Here is a 21,002-nt window from a genome sequence, read left to right as displayed (position 1 = left end):
GTCACATGACCCAATGGGATGCTGCAAACAGCTATAATTGCAGCCATGTTGCAACTGTCTAAAGTTTGGTCATATGACTGTAGGAGGAGCACCATTGCAATTGTGAATCAGAATTGTAAGTAGCCTCAAGATACTGCAGGTCCATCATAACTTTGATCGGTTGCTAAACAATAGGTAGTAAGTGGTTGATTACCTGTACCACTCTCCGCCTTAACAGTAGAATGGAATTATATTGTAATCTTGAAAGTGCAATATCACTAGATATATCCTTATTTAAGAGCTGACTGCAGTAATAATTCCCATGTTACAAATAACCTTCCTAGCAAAATGTCGCTCTTTAATAAGGAATAAAGATTAAAAAAAATTCTTTCTACATTGCAGAACTCCCAAAAAGGTATATGAATCACAAAATGAAACATTTAGAAATTAATATTTATGAACAAATCACAAATTCATAGAAGTCCATGGTTTTTTTGAAAGAGTACTATTTTTAAGAAATAAAAAATAATGACAGTATTATTTACAAAAGCTACATTTTTTTAAAAAAATAGTTTATCTGCGTAATAAAAAAGAAACTGAAGACTTCACTTCTTTTCCAAATGTTCATAGTTGTATTCCAAAAGATATTTCACAGCCCTTTAATTAAGAAACTGTTTTATAATAAATTAATTGAATTTTCTTTACTTGCTCTACCCCGGGAGATTTGGTTTGTTGGGACTAATCATGGTAATTACACAATTTATATAAATTCAACTAATTTAATTTAAATAAATGTACATGTAAACTCACTTTTAGTAAAAAAATATGAACTAAAACAGAACTAGAAAAAAAAATAAAAATGAAGCTATAATCGTCAAGGAGTTCCTTTACCTTTAATAGTTTTGCCACATGCACATGATTATCGTAAGCTACAACATCCACAGTTAGGTATTTTAATCGACGGAGAAGACTTTCATCTCCCTCTAGGTCTTCTTCTTTAACAAGCACATTCCAAGATGGGAAAGGGCATTTTGTGCCATCCCATACCTGCAACAAAATAAAGTACATTCTTTTTGGAATCAGAGAAAATTGTACCAATAATATTCCAGAGTAAAGATTAAAAACTACAATAAAAGATGGAAAATGTGAGCCTTAAAGGTGTTATAAGACTATAATTTCCCAAAGCTTCTTCTTCAAATACATTTTGTTCAATTTCTCTGAGACCGTATTTCTGTATAAAGAACATTATTTTGCAATCTTCCTGAAGAATAATTTAAAAGAACTAGAACAGAATGTTAACTGTCCAACTAGCGAACCCAAAACTAGGAGACAGTCTTGGGAGATTTCAATTCCCAAAAGTAAATCTATATTGGATACACAATATTGGTACTGAAGAAACAAAACCAGCTATGGTTTTCTCGCGCAAATGCTTGCCTAGTTAAACAATAGCTTCCTCTTCTCCCCACCCCTGGGTGATTACATTGTCCAATTATGAAATGTCCTTTTGTTATGGAAACAGTCCATCTCTTTCTCCAACACCTACACATTCCATTTCCCTCTTCCCTCCCCTCAGTTCATTGGCTTGTTGAAAAGCATTAAGGTTTGAAAGAAGCAAAGCGGTTCAATCGTAGGAAATATATTTTTATTTGAATATATTTATGTTTAATAAGCAATCCTAGTTGCCCTGGTTCATAGGGGGAAAAAATCAAAATCCGTAGTTAAGAAATACTAAAAGAGTCATAAAAGATTTAATAGGATATGGCTTCAAACAAGGATGTTAACAAGTACAATTAGAACTACTTTCTTCCCAAAGTATTAGTAATTATTTGAATGGCAATCAGGCCCATCAAATAATATAGTCAGTTTGGAAAGAAGCCACCATAAATTGAGCTAAAATATGATAAGTGAAAACCGTAAGTTATTAACTTGCTTGAATGAAACCTTTGATCTCTGAAAGTTTCAGGAAACTTAAAATGCAGCATTTCTAGCAAAGGATTTAAAAACTGTTTTAATGAGGGGGGGGAAAGCATACTTTCAATTACAGCCTACCTATGACTGCTGTGAAGTTACTATTCAATGAAAACATGAGTGCAAGGATGGGAATAATCATAACAATAGACCTTGAGAAGGTAGGAAGATCCATCCACTTTAGCTTTTCCTATTAATTTGCCGGTGAATTCAAAAAACATTGGTGGTTCGATGTCACACAATTTTTTCATGGGAGGCAGTTTGAAAAGATTACTTGCCACCCAAATACGCAAGTCTTCTACGGTTTTTCTGTCTTCATCTGTAAATGAAAATGTTTTACTAGATGTTCGGGGAATCACTGGAGTTCCAATGTTACCATCAAATGTAAGTGAACTAAATCCAGGGCCTGAAGTCCCTTGCATCTGGCGATTAAATTCTTTGATCTACAAGAATAAGAATAAAAACGATGTATCTAAAGTTCCTCCTAAAATGTCAAGGCTTCATATAGGCTTGCAGTACTAAAATTATGAAATAAAAAAAAAATCAATGTTTAGAAAGTGTCAAAATTACAGTTAATAATTGGTTAACTATGGTTTCAGAACATTTGCTTATTTGAATTTTTTAAAATTTTCAACTGATAGAACAAGAAAGTCCTCCATTCTTCTATATGTTTGGGGTCATTATCTAAAATCCAGCAGAAATAAACTGAGCACATATGGCAGGGGTGTCAAACTCATGGCCCACGGGCCGGAATGGGTCACGTGCTGGCGACACCCACTCCCATTTTAGCAAAGGGAGAAAAAGTCACAGTAAGTCACACGACAATGTGACACCACAAGTTTGACACTCCTGACGTATGGCCATTTTATTTGCAGAAAACATAGTGTGATGCCTTCTAGAATTAAACGCATAAAACGACTAATAAAGTGGTAGTAAAGACACTAACACAGTACTACAGATTGCCTCCCTGTTTCTGAAGTAAGACATTAGATTGCAAAAATGTTGAATTTCAGTGTGTTTGAACTAGAAACAATGTAAGCCAGCACAGTTGATGCTTCATGTAAACAGATGTTCTGCTATAATAAACATCTGATTATAGCATTTTTATTTGCAGTTGGTTGCTAAAAGAATGATCAACATCTGAGAGGCATTAACAGTTTCAAAATTAGGTACTCCAGGTAATAAATCTTCCTAGATAAAAATAATACTAGTCTCTAGTGCAATAAATCAGCTTCTTTAATCAGTATAATACTTGAAATGGCTATTTTCTTTACTTAGCTGGTCACCAATATATACTATAAGGAGAATGCATTGTCAAACATAATAATATTCTTTCAAATGTTATTTTCTTCCAATGGGAGAATGTATTTGTCTCATCTTTCCTTCCTTTGACTTTCCTAATATCTTTACTGAATCTACTGCATTTTTGTTCAGTTTTTTGGTCAGCAAATGCAATGGGATACAAGTCCTTAATATAGTCAACTAGGCCACAAGGATGCATCTGGTTTGGAGAAGATCAGTTAACATCAGGCGAGGAATGGATTCTTTCCATAACTGATTGGGGAATTTTAAAAAAGATTGTATCAATTTTAATGTATTTATATACATATTGAATGTCTAAATGGTTATATATCTCATAGCGCCTAAGTGCATCTCCATCTGCAGTGATTGATTTATGGCACAATTTATCTTGTTTTTATCATCGCTACCATCAGTAGCTGCATGGGACTCAGTGAATTCTTGCAGAACTTCAACTTGCTGAAGCAATTATGTGGTTGTTCTTGAATGGGCTTTAATAATAGCCTACTGGGTTATATTTTGGAATATGTGATCTGTGGGACCTGATCCAGTCAAATAAACGTGAATATCTATAATGGTTTTGATTTCAATATTTGAGAAAAAATAGCATCTTTGGGTTAGGTGTTAAATTAAATGTTAAAGTTAAATATGATTAACTATAAGCTAAATTTTTGTTCCAAAAGACAGAATGCATGATCAAAATATAATGTCTGCTCGTGTTTCAAACAACCATGGTGTTTTCAATCTGAATTTATATTTATATATTCTCATTAGAAACAGGTGTTTCTATTGAAAATATATTTATTTATTTATTTATTTATTTATTTGATTTCTATACCGCCCTTCTCCCGAAGGACTCAGGGCGGTGTACAGGCAAGAATAAAACAGACGGTACAATATACAAATTTAAAATGCAGTTAAAAAACTTATTTTAAAATTGGCCTGAGAAGTAAAATATATAATAAGCTAAAAAACCCCATTTAAAATTAATTTCTAAGAATTTAAAAATTTGTTAAAATCAATTTAAGCCAGCCCCGCGAATAAAAGATGTGTCTTCAGTTCATGACGGAATGTCCAAGGTCAGGTATTTGGCGAAACCCGGGAAGTTCGTTCCAGAGGTGGGAGCCCCCACAGAGAAGGACCTTCCTGGGGCCGCCAGCCGACATTGCTTGGCGGACGGCACCCTGAGAAGTCCCTCTGTGAGAGCGCACGGGTCGGTGGGAGGCATGTGGTAACAGCAGGCGGTCCCGTAAGTACCCAGGCCCTAAGCCATGGAGTGCTTTAAAGGTAGTAACCAACACCTTAAAGTGCACTCAAAAGGCCACAGGTAGCCAGTGCAGTCTGCGCAGGAGCGGTGTTATATGGGAGCTACGCAGAGCTCCTTCTATCACCAGCGCAGCTGCATTCTGGACTAACTGAAGCCTCCGAGTGCACTTCAAGGGGAGCCCCAGGTAGAGAGCATTACAATAATCCAAGCGAGAGGTAACGAGCACATGAGTGACCGTGCACAAGGCATCCCGATCAAGGAAGGGGCGCAACTGCCAAACCAGGCGAACCTGGTGGAAGGCCCCCCTGGAGACGACCGTCAAATGATCTTCAAACGACAGCCGTTCATCCAGGAGGACACCTAAGTTGCGCACCCTATCCTTTGGGGCCAATAACTCGCCTCCAACAGTCAGCCGCGGCTGCAGCTGACTGAATCGGGGTGCCGGCATCCACAGCCACTCCGTCTTGGAGGGATTAAGCTTGAGCCTGTTTCTCCCCATCCAGACCCGTACGGCTTCCACACACCGGGACAGCACTTCAACAGCTTCATTGGGGTGGCCTGGGGTGGAGAAGTACAGCTGGGTGTCATCAGCGTACAGCTGGTATCTCACCCCAAAGCCACTGATGATCTCACCCAACGGCTTCATATAGACGTTGAACAGAAGGCGAGAGAATCGACCCCCGCGGCACCCCACAAGTGAGGTCCCTCGCGGTGACCTCTGCCCCCCTGTCAACACCGTCTGCGACCGGTCAGAGAGATAGGAGGAGAACCACCGATACACGGTGCCTCCCACTCCCAATCCCCCCAACCGGCGCAGCAGGATACCATGGTCGATGGTATCAAAAGCCGCTGAGAGATCTAATAGGACCAGGGCAGAGGAATAGCCCGTCCCTGGCCCTCCAGAGATCATCCACCAATGCGACCAAAGCTGTCTCCGTGCTGTACCCGGGTCGGAAGCCGGACTGGAACGGGTCTAGATAGACGGCTTCATCCAGGTATTGGGGTAGCTGTCGCGCCACAGCACTCTCTACAACCTTCGCAACAAAGCGAAGGTTGGAGACTGGACGATAATTACCCAAAATAGCTGGGTCCAGGGAGGGCTTCTTGAGGAGGGGTCTCACCACCGCCTCTTTCAAGGCGGCAGGGAAAACCCCTTCCAAGTGTTGATAATCTCCTGGAGCCAGCCTCGTGTCACCTCCTGAGTGGCCAGTACCAGCCAGGAAGGACACGGGTCCAGTAAACATGTAGTGGCGTGAAGCCTCCCCAACAGCCTGTCCACGTCCTCGGGAGCCACAGGGTCAAACTCATCCCAAATGGACTCAACAAGGCGTGTCTCCTCTCCCTCGCTTGGATCATCCCAATTTGGTCCAGACCATCCCGGAGCTGAGCGATTTTATCTGCTAGATAACCACTAACCTCCTCAGCACGTCCCTGCAACGGGTCATCCCGCACCTCCTGATGAAGGAGGGAGCGGGTCACCCGAAACAGGGCGGCCGGGCGGTTATCTGCTGACGCAATGAGGGTGGAGGCATATGAGCGCCTCGCCTCCCTCATTGCCACTAGGTAGGTCCTAGAATAGGACCTAACTAGTGTCCGATCAACCGAACGGCTGGACCTCCAGGTGCTCTCTAGACGTCTTCTCCGGCGTTTCATCTCCCTCAGCCCCGCGGACTCCCCCTGAATAAGATCGCAAATCAGGGGGGCTTTATTAGCCACGGACCGGGCATTACATAACATCAACCGAAGATCCATTTATAAATATAAATGCAGATTGGAAACACCATGCTTGTTTGAATTTATTTTATTTTACTGATACAGATTGTTAATAATAACTTATTATCCCCTATTTAAAATCCTACCAATGCATATGAATCTATGTATTTCTATCTATATAGAAATGTTTCTAGATATTAAAAAACTCAATTAATCATTATTTACTTTTTGCAATAGAACTCCTTCTATCACCAGCGCAGCTGCATTCTGGACTAACTGAAGCCTCCGAGTGCACTTCAAGGGAGCCCCATGTAGAGAGCATTACAATAATCCAAGCGAGAGGTAACGAGCGATGAGTGACCGTGCACAAGGCATCCCGATCAAGGAAGGCGCAACTGCGAACCAGGCGAACCTGGTGGAAGGCCCCCTGGAGACGGCCATCAAATGATCTTCAAACGACAGCCGTTCATCCAGGAGGACACCTAAGTTGCGCACCCTATCCTTTGGGGCCAATAACTCGCCTCCAACAGTCAGCCGCGGCTGCAGCTGACTGAATCGGGGTGCCGGCATCCACAGCCACTCCGTCTTGGGGGGATTAAGCTTGAGCCTGTTTCTCCCCATCCAGACCCGTACGGCTTCCACACACCGGGACAGCACTTCAACAGCTTCATTGGGGTGGCCTGGGGTGGAGAAGTACAGCTGGGTGTCATCAGCGTACAGCTGGTATCTCACCCCAAAGCCACTGATGATCTCTCCCAGCGGCTTCATATAGATGTTGAACAGAAGGGGCGAGAATCGACCCCCGCGGCACCCCACAAGTGAGGTCCCTCGCGGTTGACCACTGCCCCCCTGTCAACACCGTCTGCGACCGGTCAGAGAGATAGGAGGAGAACCACCGATACACGGTGCCTCCCACTCCCAATCCCCCCAACCGGCGCAGCAGGATACCATGGTCGATGGTATCAAAAGCCGCTGAGAGATCTAATAGGACCAGGGCAGAGGAATAGCCCTGTCCCTGGCCCTCCAGAGATCATCCACCAATGCGACCAAAGCTGTCTCCGTGCTGTACCCGGTCGGAAGCCGGACTGGAACGGGTCTAGATAGACGGCTTCATCCAGGTATTGGGGTAGCTGTCGCGCCACAGCACTCTCTACAACCTTCGCAACAAAGCGAAGGTTGGAGACTGGACGATAATTACCCAAAATAGCTGGGTCCAGGGAGGGCTTCTTGAGGAGGGGTCTCACCACCGCCTCTTTCAAGGCGGCAGGGAAAACCCCTTCCAACAAAGAAGCGTTGATAATCTCCTGGAGCCAGCCTCGTGTCACCTCCTGAGTGGCCAGTACCAGCCAGGAAGGACACGGGTCCAGTAAACATGTAGTGGCGTGAAGTCTCCCCAACAACCTGTCCACGTCCTCGGGAGCCACAGGGTCAAACTCATCCCAAATGGACTCAACAAGACGTGTCTCCTCTCCCTCGCTTGGATCATCCCAATTTCGGTCCAGACCATCCCGGAGCTGAGCGATTTTATCGTATAGATAACCACTAAACTCCTCAGCACGTCCCTGCAACGGGTCATCCCGCACCTCCTGATGAAGGAGGGAGCGGGTCACCCGAAACAGGGCGGCCGGGCGGTTATCTGCCGACGCAATGAGGGTGGAGGCATATGAGCGCCTCGCCTCCCTCATTGCCACTAGGTAGGTCCTAGAATAGGACCTAACTAGTGTCCGATCAGCTTCGGAACGGCTGGACCTCCAGGTGCTCTCTAGACGTCTTCTCCGGCGTTTCATCTCCCTCAGCCCCGCGGACTCCCCCTGAATAAGATCGCAAATCAGGGGGGCTTTATTAGCCACGGACCGGGCATTACATAACATCAACCGAAGATCCATTTATAAATATAAATGCAGATTGGAAACACCATGCTTGTTTGAATTTATTTTATTTTACTGATACAGATTGTTAATAATAACTTATTATCCCCTATTTAAAATCCTACCAATGCATATGAATCTATGTATTTCTATCTATATAGAAATGTTTCTAGATATTAAAAAACTCAATTAATCATTATTTACTTTTTTGCAATAGAACTATATTAATAAGATACCTAGCAGTTCTAGGCAGAATATCCCTATTTTGGAGCAAATGTGTTTAGGAACTGAAGTCCTTAGCTCATGCATTCCTCTATTAACAGTCGATGTTCATATCTTCAGATTCCCTTTGTACTTAACAGATTTGATAGAAAATAGGTGGATTACATTACTACTGCCCCAAGTTATGCATTGCATACACCAGCTCATTTAATGGCTTATCAACCTGTGACTCTTCTCTTGCTTTTTAATATTTTCTTTTTGATTTGTTTATATAATACAATCTCTAATCTAAATAAATAAGTAACAAAGGAATGTTGTTTCGTCTGTGCATTGATTAAAAGTCTGTGCATTCTATGTATAACTTTTGTGCATTTCTATGTAAGAATACCATAACCCATTCAGAAAGCTTAAAACTAAAATGCTTAAGTAGCTTAATTAAACTGTTGTTATTCTAAATTTGCATGAAACTGAACCCCAAACACACCTGCATTCAATTTTCATAGAAATGGTTACTGAACTGCAGTGCCCAGCAGCAGATAACACTTGTGATATGCTTGATGGAATGTGGCAAATTAGCAAATCCTATTATTTGATGATGAAGATGATGATGATGATATCTATTTAGTCATGTTTGACTCTTGGTGATTCTATGGGCCAGGCCTCTCCACATCTTCCAATTTTGCACTACTTCTTTGAGTTTTCCTATGCTCTGGCTGGTGTCAACTTTCATGGTGTCAACCATGAAACTATTCCTTGCTGGCCTGGTTTCATTTTATCGCTAACTCTTCCAAATATAATTGCTTTTTACAATAACTTGCCCACATGACATGGCCAAAATAAGTGAGGCATTGTTTTGTGATTTTGCCTTTCATTTAACACACATCTAAAAACATGCCTATCTAAATATTAAAGAAAGTGGACTCTACCACTTTGGGGATTAGTGTGCTTATTCTAAATCAGGTATATAGATAGTTGTCACTTAAACATCACAACTGGGATCAGCAACTGAAGCGCTCAATAAGTAATACTGCAATGGTGATTGTGAGCTTATTTAGCTTTCCTTTTCTTTACAAACCTATGAAGGTCCTAAATTCAGTTGGTCACACAGGTACATTTTCAGCACTGTCGTAACTGTGAACCAGCGGTGAAATCCGGTCAGATCTATCCGGCTCACACAAACTGGTAGCGCCAGGCTCCTCCCACATGCTGGGACGTCATTATGTCCCATTTTTGACCCTCTGCGCATGCGAAGAGGCGCGCACACACACATAGCATGCACACGCTCCTGCGCACTCCCGTTCCCAAACCAGTAATGAAGGTAAATGGATTTCACCGCTGCTGTGAACTGTCACTGTACAAAGCAATTGCTAAACAAATAGTACCTGTGTACTAAAAAATAACCTAAACTAACATGCAATTTGAAGTTAATGATACATAATCCTTAAAAAAAATTCACAAATTCTAACAGTATCTAAATCAATGCCCAATGTAAGTTTGCTTACATTTCATTCTCTAGTGAACAAACACATTGCCTCATTTGAAAATTTAAAAAATAATAATCCACCAGAATAACAATCATGCATTCAAACCAACATGCTTTGGTATGCTGCATACCAAATATTAATATTGCTTACTATTGTGAATATTCCCTAATTCAAACCGATTGAATAAAGTAAACGCTCACAATTTTTAGCTGTTCAAATGTACTTCGCAACCACAGTTCACTTGGCAAAGTTGAAAAATTATACCCAAATTATCCCCTGTGCCATCAAGATTCAAATATATTGAAAAGTGAGAGAGGAGAAGAGTTACAAGTTCAAGGACATTAAGAGTCTGCTAAAAGAATAGCAAATAAAAATAAATAAGGAAGAGTAATGACCAAGAAGAGGGAGCAAAGGAGTATCTCTAAGTAATATTTGTGAATGCTTGCATTTCTTTAAACATTATAGCAGAGAAGTAAAATATCTAACAGAAACAACCTTGCTGTCATAGACCCACCCACCATCAGGGTGACAGATCACATACAAAAATCCACCATTATCATAAGACAAAGACAAAATGCACACAGTATTGTAAGAAAGCTTCACTTCTGCTTATCTACAAGAATAATATGGTTATGGCAAGAACTCAAGACATTGTGCAGTTCATTAAAGACCCGGAATTGTCTAAAATTTTCTCTTGATGTTGTTAATGTAGTAGAAAGCAACGTTTCTAAATAGTTATCCTATTATCTATAATTAATACAATCCAATTATAATTCAATTAAAATTAAATTTAGAATTTATTTTTATTTTTATTTTGTCACAACATTATATACAAGCACATACATTGAAAGGAAACAATAGGACAGGAACGATAGGCACTTTTGTGCACTTATGCACGCCCCTTATAGTCCTTTTAGGAATGGGGTTTTTTGGGCTACACTATGCCCCCCCCCAAAGGCCACATGGAACTTTCTAGTTCAGTTTACTGGGTAAGAGCAATCAATATGCATCAGCAATCCCATGAAAGAGAGAATTCTCTCTCTCAAAGATTAATGCCAAGAAGTATCTGCTCTGTTTCCTTTGAACGGACTATAGTGCAGCTTTCTTACCACATAGCTGGAAGTGCATTAAAATTACCTTTATTCTGTGAAATCGAACAATATCCCCAATTCTGTAGATCTGTGGAAGGGCATCTTTGACTGCCTTAAAAAATGAACACACCAACTTCACATTGGACTGATCTACAATGGTCACCATTGAACAATAATCTGCACATGTTGAGAAAAAGAATGAAAAAGAACAGAATGTTTATCATGCAAAGAAATCTTTGGTTTTCATTTCCCTGACACAACTGACATATAGTACATAGGAATAGAAGGACTAAACTGTAAGATTCCATATGACTTTGATTGACATAATTCCTTCTCTATCTTTCACAGTGCCAATATAAACGAATCAAAGCAATATTTGAAAAGTTCATGAAATAAATAGCAACATCTAGTTGATAATTAGTAACAGACTGACTCTATCAATATCTTATTTTTCACACAAAAATGCTGTCAGTTGTGTTGTTGTTTCCACCACAGCAAACAAACTGTATTCCTTTCCTTTCAGGACAAATCAATTAGATCTATCTGCTAATTTAAAATCAAGAAATGATATGAATTGATGAGGGGATCAATAAAATCCAACCTATTTCATAATTGTTATCAGACTATTTGTTATCAGAATATTTGTCTGTTCTATTAATGTTTTAATTTTTTTTAAAAAAAATTACAGGTTCTTCTACATAAAGTGTTTAGCTAGAGTTTTTCTACGCATCTACTTTATTTGAAAATAATTCCCTGATAGGTTTTTTTTAAAGAAGAATAAACAAAGACAAGAAAATAAATATTTGTATGCTAATTTTTCCAAAGTTTTAAAACATACAATAAAAAGTTCTTGCTCTCTTTCTCAGCAAAACAAAAACATATCCATCTGTTTTCATACATGACACTCAGAAACAAATATCCTCTCACTTCTTTTGTTTTGTTGGGGTGCTTATTTAGGAAAAACTTGCAAATCCACTCACATAGAAATCAATGGCAAATGTCTAAGACATTTCTAATTGTATGAAACCTGTGTCACTTTTCACGATCAGGAAGAGCCCTGTTCCACCTATTGTCTCCTGAAGAGACACAGATGAGAAAGAATGTCTTTGCTTGTGCAGTAGTATAATAATCTAGTGCAGCAGAAAATCAAGATGGACAAATCAGTCTGAATTCCAGCTAAATTACTGTTATAATTTATAATTCACTGCTTTTACCGTCAAACTGATGTGTCTCCTCTGTTCCTTAAATCATTTTCTTTAATAGTGCTCAATCTTGGTTTGTAACCTTAAACATCAGATTAACAGAGTTGGAAGGGACCTTGCAGGTCATCAAGTCCAACCCCCTGCCTAAGCAGGAGACCCTACATATGCCTCTACCTAGGATTGAACTCACAACCTCCTGATTGTGAGGCAAGAGCTCCACCTCTAGGCCAGGATCACATGTAAAGATAGGATATAGAGCAGTGATGGTCAATCTTTTAGGCACAGAGTGCCCAAACTGAAAGGTGCTTGTGCTCCAGAGCATCAGAAATCCGAAAACCAGCTGGCTGGCATGCTTGGGTGCATCGGAAACACAATGACCAGCTGGCTGAGCTGGGGCAACGGTGTGCGTGCCCACAGAGAGGACTCTGTGTGCCATTTCTGGCCCACGTGTCATAGGTTTGCCATCATGGATATAAGAATGTGCATATTTTCCTTTATGCCACATCTAACCAAAATATAATACAAATTGCTTTCAGTATAGTCAAATGCATGGTAAATCTGTACCTCACATGACAAAATTACCGCTTGAAAATATTCTACTGGCAGGGTGTTAATAGCCACAGGATTAGGAGGACCTGTATCAATTTTAACCGATCTGTTTTGACCAATCACAAATAGATAACTACACTTCTCTTTAGTGGGATTAAATAAACTATGTAAATAAACCTAATTAAATTCAATGGGAATGATACCCACTGCATATAGACAATAGCAAAACTGACATTAAAGTTAACATTTATTTTTAAAGGTAAAAGAATAATTGGAGTGGGAACTGTGGAATAGCTGTAAAACGTAGAATCAATTCTCAAACTAAAGATTGTATCAAAAATGGTAACAAATATGCCACAAAAACTTTACATAAAAATCTGTAAACAGCAATGCTCACCTGAATTAATATATTTAAATAAATGTTAACAATTTTTTTCAGGTGAAGATAATTACTTTGGAGCTACTATGTTCAAAGGAATAGTCTTGAGAAGTATGGGTTGGAAGGCTGAGATGTTGAATATATTGATAGTTTAACTTTGCAAATTATATTTTTAAAGGAATACACTATGGTGTTATCAAAAAGATGTAAAGGGAACTGACATCTAATTATAAGCTTATATATTATATATTTTGCTTCAATTTTTTTTAAAAAGGTCAAGAAATTACATCTTGGTAAACTGTACAAGATCTAAGGAAACATTCTGAAAAGAAATATCCTTTTCAAACCGGACAAATAATCTGACTGCTAAAATTTAAAATTGAGTATTTTCATGGGTTATTTCAGTTCAATAAACAACATGGAATGTAGAGTGTACAAAATTTTACACAAACAATATAGACTATATAGTGTAAAAAAAAATTGAGGGACAGCAACTGTTTTATTTATAGTACAAAACAAATGTCAGTATACCCTTATGGATTTACCAGACTCTGGTATTAAAGTACAACTAACACTAGCTAAAATTGCAGGCATCCTATGGAGATTTAATACAACCTCAAGGTTTTCCCCAGCTTCTAATAGCTTCTAAGCTTTTAATTGGATTACAGGTAGACACTCTTAAAATAAATTCCTGTGTGATTTCCAGACTTGAAATTGAACAAAAGTTTCACATTGGAGAGCTATTTTAGTATGTTCCAAATTATTACAGTTTCCATGAAAAATGGAAACTATTATCGTAAGATTTGGTAACATGTTTATTGCAATGGATCCTTCATATGTATATCGGACATTAACAATGACGGATTGCTTGTTTATTCACTACTTATTTTGTAACTTTATTTATATGTTCTGCATTTCCATCAAATGAAAAACTGAACTAAATGTGATATATAGAATTCCTTCATCTACTTTGTGATGTATAGTCACAATCATTCCGTGAGGTAGGTTACATGTACATTAATTCTGTAAAAAGATCTCAAATTTTTCTGTGTTCTCTGTAAAGTGTGTTAGTTGCTAATATACCATTGAATACTACTAAAAAGATCTTTATAGTATCCTTACATTTAATTTTTTGGAAAGCATACCAGCTTTGCTTTGCTTTGCAAATATTAGCAGAAACATAAGATAAGGAAAAAGTGATCAAAATGATCAGAGAGCCAACAAATCTTCCAGGAAGAAATGGTGGGGAAAGAGAAACAGGCTACATAAAACTGCAGAAACTGAATTGTTTAGATGGGGATCATATTGTAGTTGAGTGGTGTTAGATTTTTGGGGGGCGGAGGGAGAGAAAAAATAGTCATGATTTCAGTTTATTAGATATGCTATACATATTGTAAAGGTAAAGGTTACCCTCGCACATACGTGCTAGTCGTTGCCAACTCTAGGGGGCGGTGCTCATCTCCATTTCAAAGCCGAAGAGCCAGCACTATCCGAAGACGTCTCTGTGGTCATGTGGCCGGCATGATTCAATGCCAAAGGCGCACGGAATGCATGTAAGGGACGCAGTGGCTCAGGGGGCTAGGATGTTGAGCTTGTTGATCGAAAGATCGGCAGCTCAGAGGTTCGAAGCCCTGGTCTGCTGTGTAACGGGGTAAGCTCCCGTTACTTGTCCCAGCTTCTGCCAACCGAGCAGTTTCGAAAGCATGTAAAAATGCAAGTAGAAAAAATAGGGACCACCTTTGGTGGGAAGGTAATAGCGTTCCGTGCGCCTTTGGCATTGAGTCATGCCGCATGACCACGGAGATGTCTTCGGACAGCGCTGGCTCTTCGGCTTTGTAACGGAGATGAGCACCGGCCCCTAGAGTCAGCAACGACTAGCACATATGTGCGAGGAAACCTTTACCTTTACCTATACACACTGTATATCTAATAAGAGTTTTTACATTCATAGAATGGAAGTAAGTAATTAAAATCACAAAGAATACCCTTCAATTGAAGGTTCAAGAATACTTTGAAGGTTGAAAGTATTCTTGAAGGTTCAAGAATACTTTGATCCATCTAGAATTCAGGCAGAAAGAAAGAGTTAATTGTGAAGAACAGCTATTGTCCATGAGTTCAATGTGGCACACCATTTTTTCTTTAGTATGCTACTGTTGTCAAAATAGAACTAAACTTAATTAAAAACCTAAACCATCTCCAATGTTTCTCTCATATCTCAAGATAAACTTTTTTTAGTTTATTTAGCTATGAAAATTCTGCTCTTAGTATAAGGTTTTTTTTATCAGTCTCTAAGTGTTAATATCTGATGTCTTCAGAACAGCCTCACATCATATATTTGTCATGAGTACTTCATAAATGAAACTAAATTCTAATAACTATGTACTACAATTGTTATTATAAACAGGATAACGTTTTACAATACTATTGAATGTGGGAATCATTTCATAATATTTAAAAAGTAAAAAATAAGGATTTTTTCCCTTGCGAATTGAGTATGAATTCTCTATGAAAATCTAAATAAAACTACTGGAAAAATGAATATTCAGTTGAGCTATTTCTAGGATTATTTTCTATATTTCAATGATTTTATGCTTAAAAGCAATTACTACATAGAAATCTTTGTTTTGAGGATTCATATTTTGTCATTGCAAATTTCCTTATTTAAGCAGTTGAATCCCTTTTAAAGCAATGAGTTCATTTTATTACAATGGCAAAAGTCATTGTTAATTAAATTTTAATTATTTCAATGAAAATAAATAAATGTCATCAAATTTGGACCAATTATTTACAATGACTTTGTTGTACTAGTTTTATAAGCTAAGATTTCTCATGATTCTATAATCCACATTACAAGCAAACAGAAATGTTTTTTTATAAGTAATTTCACAGGAATAGAGAAAGTGTATGAATTATACAGTATGAAGAAATTATACTCCTCTCTCCAAATTATCTAAATTTCCAATACTTCTGTTCATTTCATTTACTTTTTCAAAGCTAAGTATGATTATGGTTACATTTGCAGTGGTATTTTAATTATCCAAATTACACTTTATTGGCATATTTGAATAAAGTTTGTAGGCCAAAATGGGTTTGTAAATTGTTTGGAAAGGAACCAATAATAACCGTTCCAAAACACATAAGCCTAACTGCGACTAATCTGAAAAAAAGGGGAGATTTAAACGAGAAAGAATCACAATATTTCACAGTGTATTCTTCCTCTTTCTTGTTAGGAGATAAGAATCGGAAGAAATATGCTGAGTATCTGTGTAGACTCACAACAATATCACACTCTTCTGAAAATTTTGCATGACTTTCCAGCTTTTTCTGGTGGTAAATTTTAGTTTGGGATGTTTTAAAGCAGGGGACTCCAACCTTGGCAACTTTAGGGCTTGTGGACTTCAACTCCCACAATTCCTCAGCTAGCTGAAGTCCACAAGTCTTAAAGTTGTCAAGGTTGTAGACCCCTGTTTTAAAGTAATTATTCTTGGAAAAATATAATTGCATAAGGACTCTGCAAATTTCAGATTCTGTTTAAGCAGAAACAAATTCAAATGAAATTACACATACGTTAGCAATTTAAAAAGTTGGCTACTTCAATACTGCATATTTTCTTTACTCATTCCAAAGGCATTCACACCAATGCGGTCACTTAATAAGTGTGTTCCAATTACAAAGAAAAAAAAATACAAGTCAGCATCCCTTCAAAATTAATGCATAGGAAAGAGTCTTACACTAGCAAAACATTTGAATCTCTTATTAAACCAAGTTCCATAATGGGTAAAGAGCCTGCGGCCAACTTGTCAATGCAGTGGCAAACTGCAGAAGAAAAGAATTGAAAGAGTTCATTTTTGGTAGAAAGAATAACTCTTAAGTTCTTTGTTTTCCTGTGTCCTTATTGCTTCTTTCTTGACTTTTTCTCTTTTCTTCTGCAGTTTGCTACTGCATTGACAAATGAGAGTAATCAAACTCAGCAGCAGAGACACAGCTGCTGAACTTTTCTTCCTGCTCCATAGACTGTGTCCACTTAATTCAGAAAACAGTCTACTGTTAGAAAGCCTTGAGTGATAAACTTCAGAGTTCCAGAAAGAAAGAACGAGAGAGAGAGAGAGAAAGAATGAAAGAAAGAAAGAGCGAGGAAAAAAAGGGTACTTTTGATGTAAGATAAAAATTAAATTCAGTAATTTTAAGATCAGATAAAATTAGAGAAATCTACTTAAGAAACATAAATTAATGGGACTTAAGAAAAATATTGTGAAAGAGGTTTGGACACATTCAGGTTTTATTCTGGACCACTGTCTGCTATGAACATGCCTGCTTCCCTCTTCTTTAAATTTAATTCTGCAAGATTACTCCCCATTCTGCAAGATCATAATTTATTTCATTTACTTATTTAAATTTAATAACCACCAAAATTATTGGAACATTGCGCAGGGCACAAAACTAAAAAAGACATAAAAGCAGCTAAAGATATTAAATCATAGGCAGCCAAACTAAAATGCTCTAATAATAAAACAGGAGTCATTCAACAAATAACATCAACCCCAACTTGGACTAAAACCAGATTTTCAAAGAGAGAGGCTGTTGTCCTGATCTCTGGGGGGAGGGACGGGAGGGACACTGTCCCAAGGTAAGGGGCCGCAACAGAGAAGGCCTGCTTCCTTAGTCCCACAAGATGAAAACATTTAATGGAGGGACCTAGAGCATACCCTTTCTGCCAGAATATATTGAGGACCATAAACAATTGGAGACAAGCATTATTTCAGGTATGCAGTCCCCTCTGCCATACAGGGCTTATAGGCAATAGCCAACAACCTAAATTGCATTTGGAGGCCACTGGCAGCCAATCCAACTTGTGTAGCAGTGGTAACACATGGCCACATTGAGAGCTGCCCATTACTGCATATTAAGTCAGCTGTAGGTACTGGGAGTCCAAACAGGCACACAATCTTGTTAACACTGAGCAGTTTGTTCTACCCTATTCAGGCCTGAAAGAACTCCAGAAACTGGTCAATACAACGGTAACTTCACTTACACGGATTGGGATGGTGATATAGAGCTGACTATCATCAGAATGCTGATGATACTGCACCCTAAAGTAATGGCAAATCTAGCAGATGAAGATAGTCAAGCCTAGAAGCACCCCACACACAAGGAGTCATGAATCAATCTCTTTCCATCTGTCATCATCAACCGGAACTGACCCCTGAGGAACCACTGCCGCACGATGGCCCCTACTCCTATTCCCACAACTGGTCCAGAAGGATATTATGGTCAACAGTATTGAAAGTCACTGAGAACTAGGGGCATATACCATGCTCTGCCAAACATCAGGATCAGGGGTGAAATCCAGCAGGTTCTGGAGAACCGGTAGCGGAAATTTTAAGCAGTTCGGAGAACTGGCAAATACCACCTCTGGCTGACCCAGAGTGGGGTGGGAATGGAGATTTTGCAATATCCTTTTCTCCAGGAGTGGGGAGGGAATAGGGATTTTGCAGCATCCTTTCCCTGGAATAGGGTGGAAATGGAGATTTTCCAGTATCCTTCCCCTGCCACACCCACCAAGCCACACCACATCCACCAAGCTAAGCTCACAGAACCGGTAATAAAAAAAATTGGATTTCACCACTAATCATGATCATATGTGACCAATACTGCCTCTGCACTGTACCCTGGCCTGAAATCAGACTGAAATGGATCCAGATAATCCATTTCCTCCAAGATCCTCTGTTACTATCATTCAAACATCTTTTCCACAACTTTCTCCAGAATGGGCTAATAAGACCAAATGTTTACTTGATCAGCTATGGAAGTTTATCTGAAATGGGCCACTAGTCCACAATCTACTTGGGCACATATCTGCTTAAAAAAGGCATATACTCTAACATATTATAATGGTATGGTGTATATTCAATCATACATACCAGTTCCTTTGCTTAAATATGGAGGCTTGAAGAATTTCACAGCCCCATACAGGTTGACAACACTTCCATTTTTAAGGTGATTCAGAGGAGTATATGTGTATTTGGGAGCAACTTTCTGGCAAGATAAAGTAAAAATGATCCAATTAGAAAATGATCTATGGCAAACTGGTCAAAAATTCTGTAACTGAACTATTTTTTGTTAAGATTTAAAATAGTAGAAACTATTATGAAAAAAAGAGAGATTTTTCCCATATAAACTAGTCAGTTAATTTTTTCAAGTAGTGGATTTCATCATGCAAATTCATATAATGCCTTGATTATTATTTTTTTAAATACAGAAGCAGATGTCCCAAAAGAGCTTTTTCAAGAGGCAACTGGTTCTTCTTTGAAGATGTTTTGCTTCGCATCCAAGAAGCTTCTTCAGCTCTGACTAGATGGTGAGGAATGGAAGGCTTTATTGAAAAGAGGGTTCAAAGAAGCCATCTATGTTAAAACTGAACAGCCTTCTTTCAACAAAGGAAGAGAGATACAATATAATCTATCCAGTCTGGATAAGGTTGGTTTAGGCCAGGGGTCGGCAAACTTAAACACTCAAAGAGCCACTTGGACCGGTTTCCTACAGGAAAAAAAACACACAGGGAGCCACAAAACCTGGGTGGGCGTGGCCAACTCGATGTCACTCGCTCCCACTCAGTCACATGACCCCTAGCCATGCCTACCAAGCCACAAAACTATTCTCTGTCTCTATCTCCCCCCCTCTCTCCCCTTTCTGTTTCTCTGTGTCTCTCTCCCTATCTTCTCCTCTTTTCCCCCCTTTGTGTCTCTCTCCCTCTGTATCTTTTTCACCCTCTCTTCCCTTCTCTCACCCCCTCTCTATGTATCACTCTATGTGTCTCTATGTCTCTCTCTCTCTCTGTGTGTGACTCTCTCTCTCCTCTCTCCCTTCGGGTGATCGTCCTCTTCCTCCCCTCTCCTCTCCTAACACCCAGCTGGCTGTGGCAGAGCCAAGAGCGTGTGCAGGTGCGGGCTCAAGTGAGCGCCAAAGTGCGCGGGATGGGTGGCTGCTTCTTAGGAGGGACTTAACAAGACGCGGCTTCTCTCCTGCACCATCGCCTTACCGTGTCATCCCCCACCCCCGGCAGCTATTCGGCTGAGCACAGAGAGTGTGAACTCCAGCCCAAAGCACCAGGAAGCAACGGCTGGCTTATGTGCAAATGTGGCGCTGAGGCAGGTACAGGGCAGTTTTGCTCCTGCACTCTCTGGAGACCCTCTTTCCCCCCCTCCTCTCAGGACGCCCGGGACAGCTGAGGCTGAGCCGGGAGTATGTGCACGCATGGGGAGACCCTTCTCAACGAGCACCAAAGCTCAGGAAGGGCATGTGCAGGGCAGGCAGCAGCTTCCTTAAGGAGGGTCTCCCTGCCCTCCACAGCTGGCCAGGGGGTCATGAGAGGAGGAGGGGGGAGGAGAGTGCAGGAGCAAAGCGGCCCTGTACCTGCTTTCGTGCCACATTTGTGGGTAAGGCAGCCTTCGCTTCCTGCTGTTTCAGGCTGGAATCCAAAAAAGAAATAAGAGGGGTAACGGGCGGGACCAATCAGTGATGGGACAGGGAGCTGTGGCAGAGAAAACTTGTTTTTAGATATTCAGCCCACAAAATTTAATTGATTCAAACTTACCATGGATGCTGTTTCTGCCCCAGTCACGTTTTGTGATGATCCAGTACAAACCTGGGGGGTGGGGGGTGTAAAAAGATTCTTAGCACTATAAAAAAGTTAAGTTATTTCAGACTTCATGCCAATATTTTAACAAGATTTTCATTCAATATTTATTAAGTTTAAACACTAAATTATTATATCAGAAACGGACATTTATTTCAGGTGCTATTGAAAAGGCTAACATGAAAATGATCTCATGAATAAGATGTCATTTTCTTGTTCATCATTGTTCATTCTCTAAAATAAAGTATTACTTTGCAAATAGATTCACTGCCAATTTACTATTTTGAAAACATAACACTAAGTGTATTCTACCAATCTTCACTAAGCCAATATAACTGTAATCCT

At 39.5% G+C, this 21,002-nt stretch overlaps 1 protein-coding gene across 4 annotated transcripts in view; it reads right to left on the bottom strand.

Moving 5' to 3' along the window:
* The window catches only part of POT1 (protection of telomeres 1), a 59,524-nt gene that overhangs the window by 27,534 nt on the left and 10,988 nt on the right, over nt 1-21,002 (bottom strand). For 3 of the 4 annotated variants that reach the window (XM_058190926.1, XM_058190929.1, XM_058190930.1), the window contains 5 exons: nt 20,616-20,666; nt 18,943-19,057; nt 10,938-11,068; nt 2,100-2,390; nt 871-1,026 (listed from right to left, as the gene is read on the bottom strand). In XM_058190926.1, coding sequence (XP_058046909.1) covers nt 871-1,026; nt 2,100-2,390; nt 10,938-11,068; nt 18,943-19,057; nt 20,616-20,666 — 744 coding nt within the window. The remainder of the gene's footprint in view (nt 1-870; nt 1,027-2,099; nt 2,391-10,937; nt 11,069-18,942; nt 19,058-20,615; nt 20,667-21,002) is intronic. The other variant, XM_058190927.1, reaches the window with a different exon arrangement.

This window comes from Ahaetulla prasina, chromosome 7 (genome assembly GCF_028640845.1).
Source record: "Ahaetulla prasina isolate Xishuangbanna chromosome 7, ASM2864084v1, whole genome shotgun sequence".
Classification (NCBI taxonomy): Eukaryota; Metazoa; Chordata; class Lepidosauria; order Squamata; family Colubridae; genus Ahaetulla; species Ahaetulla prasina.
This window is presented reverse-complemented; position numbering and strand designations above follow the sequence as displayed.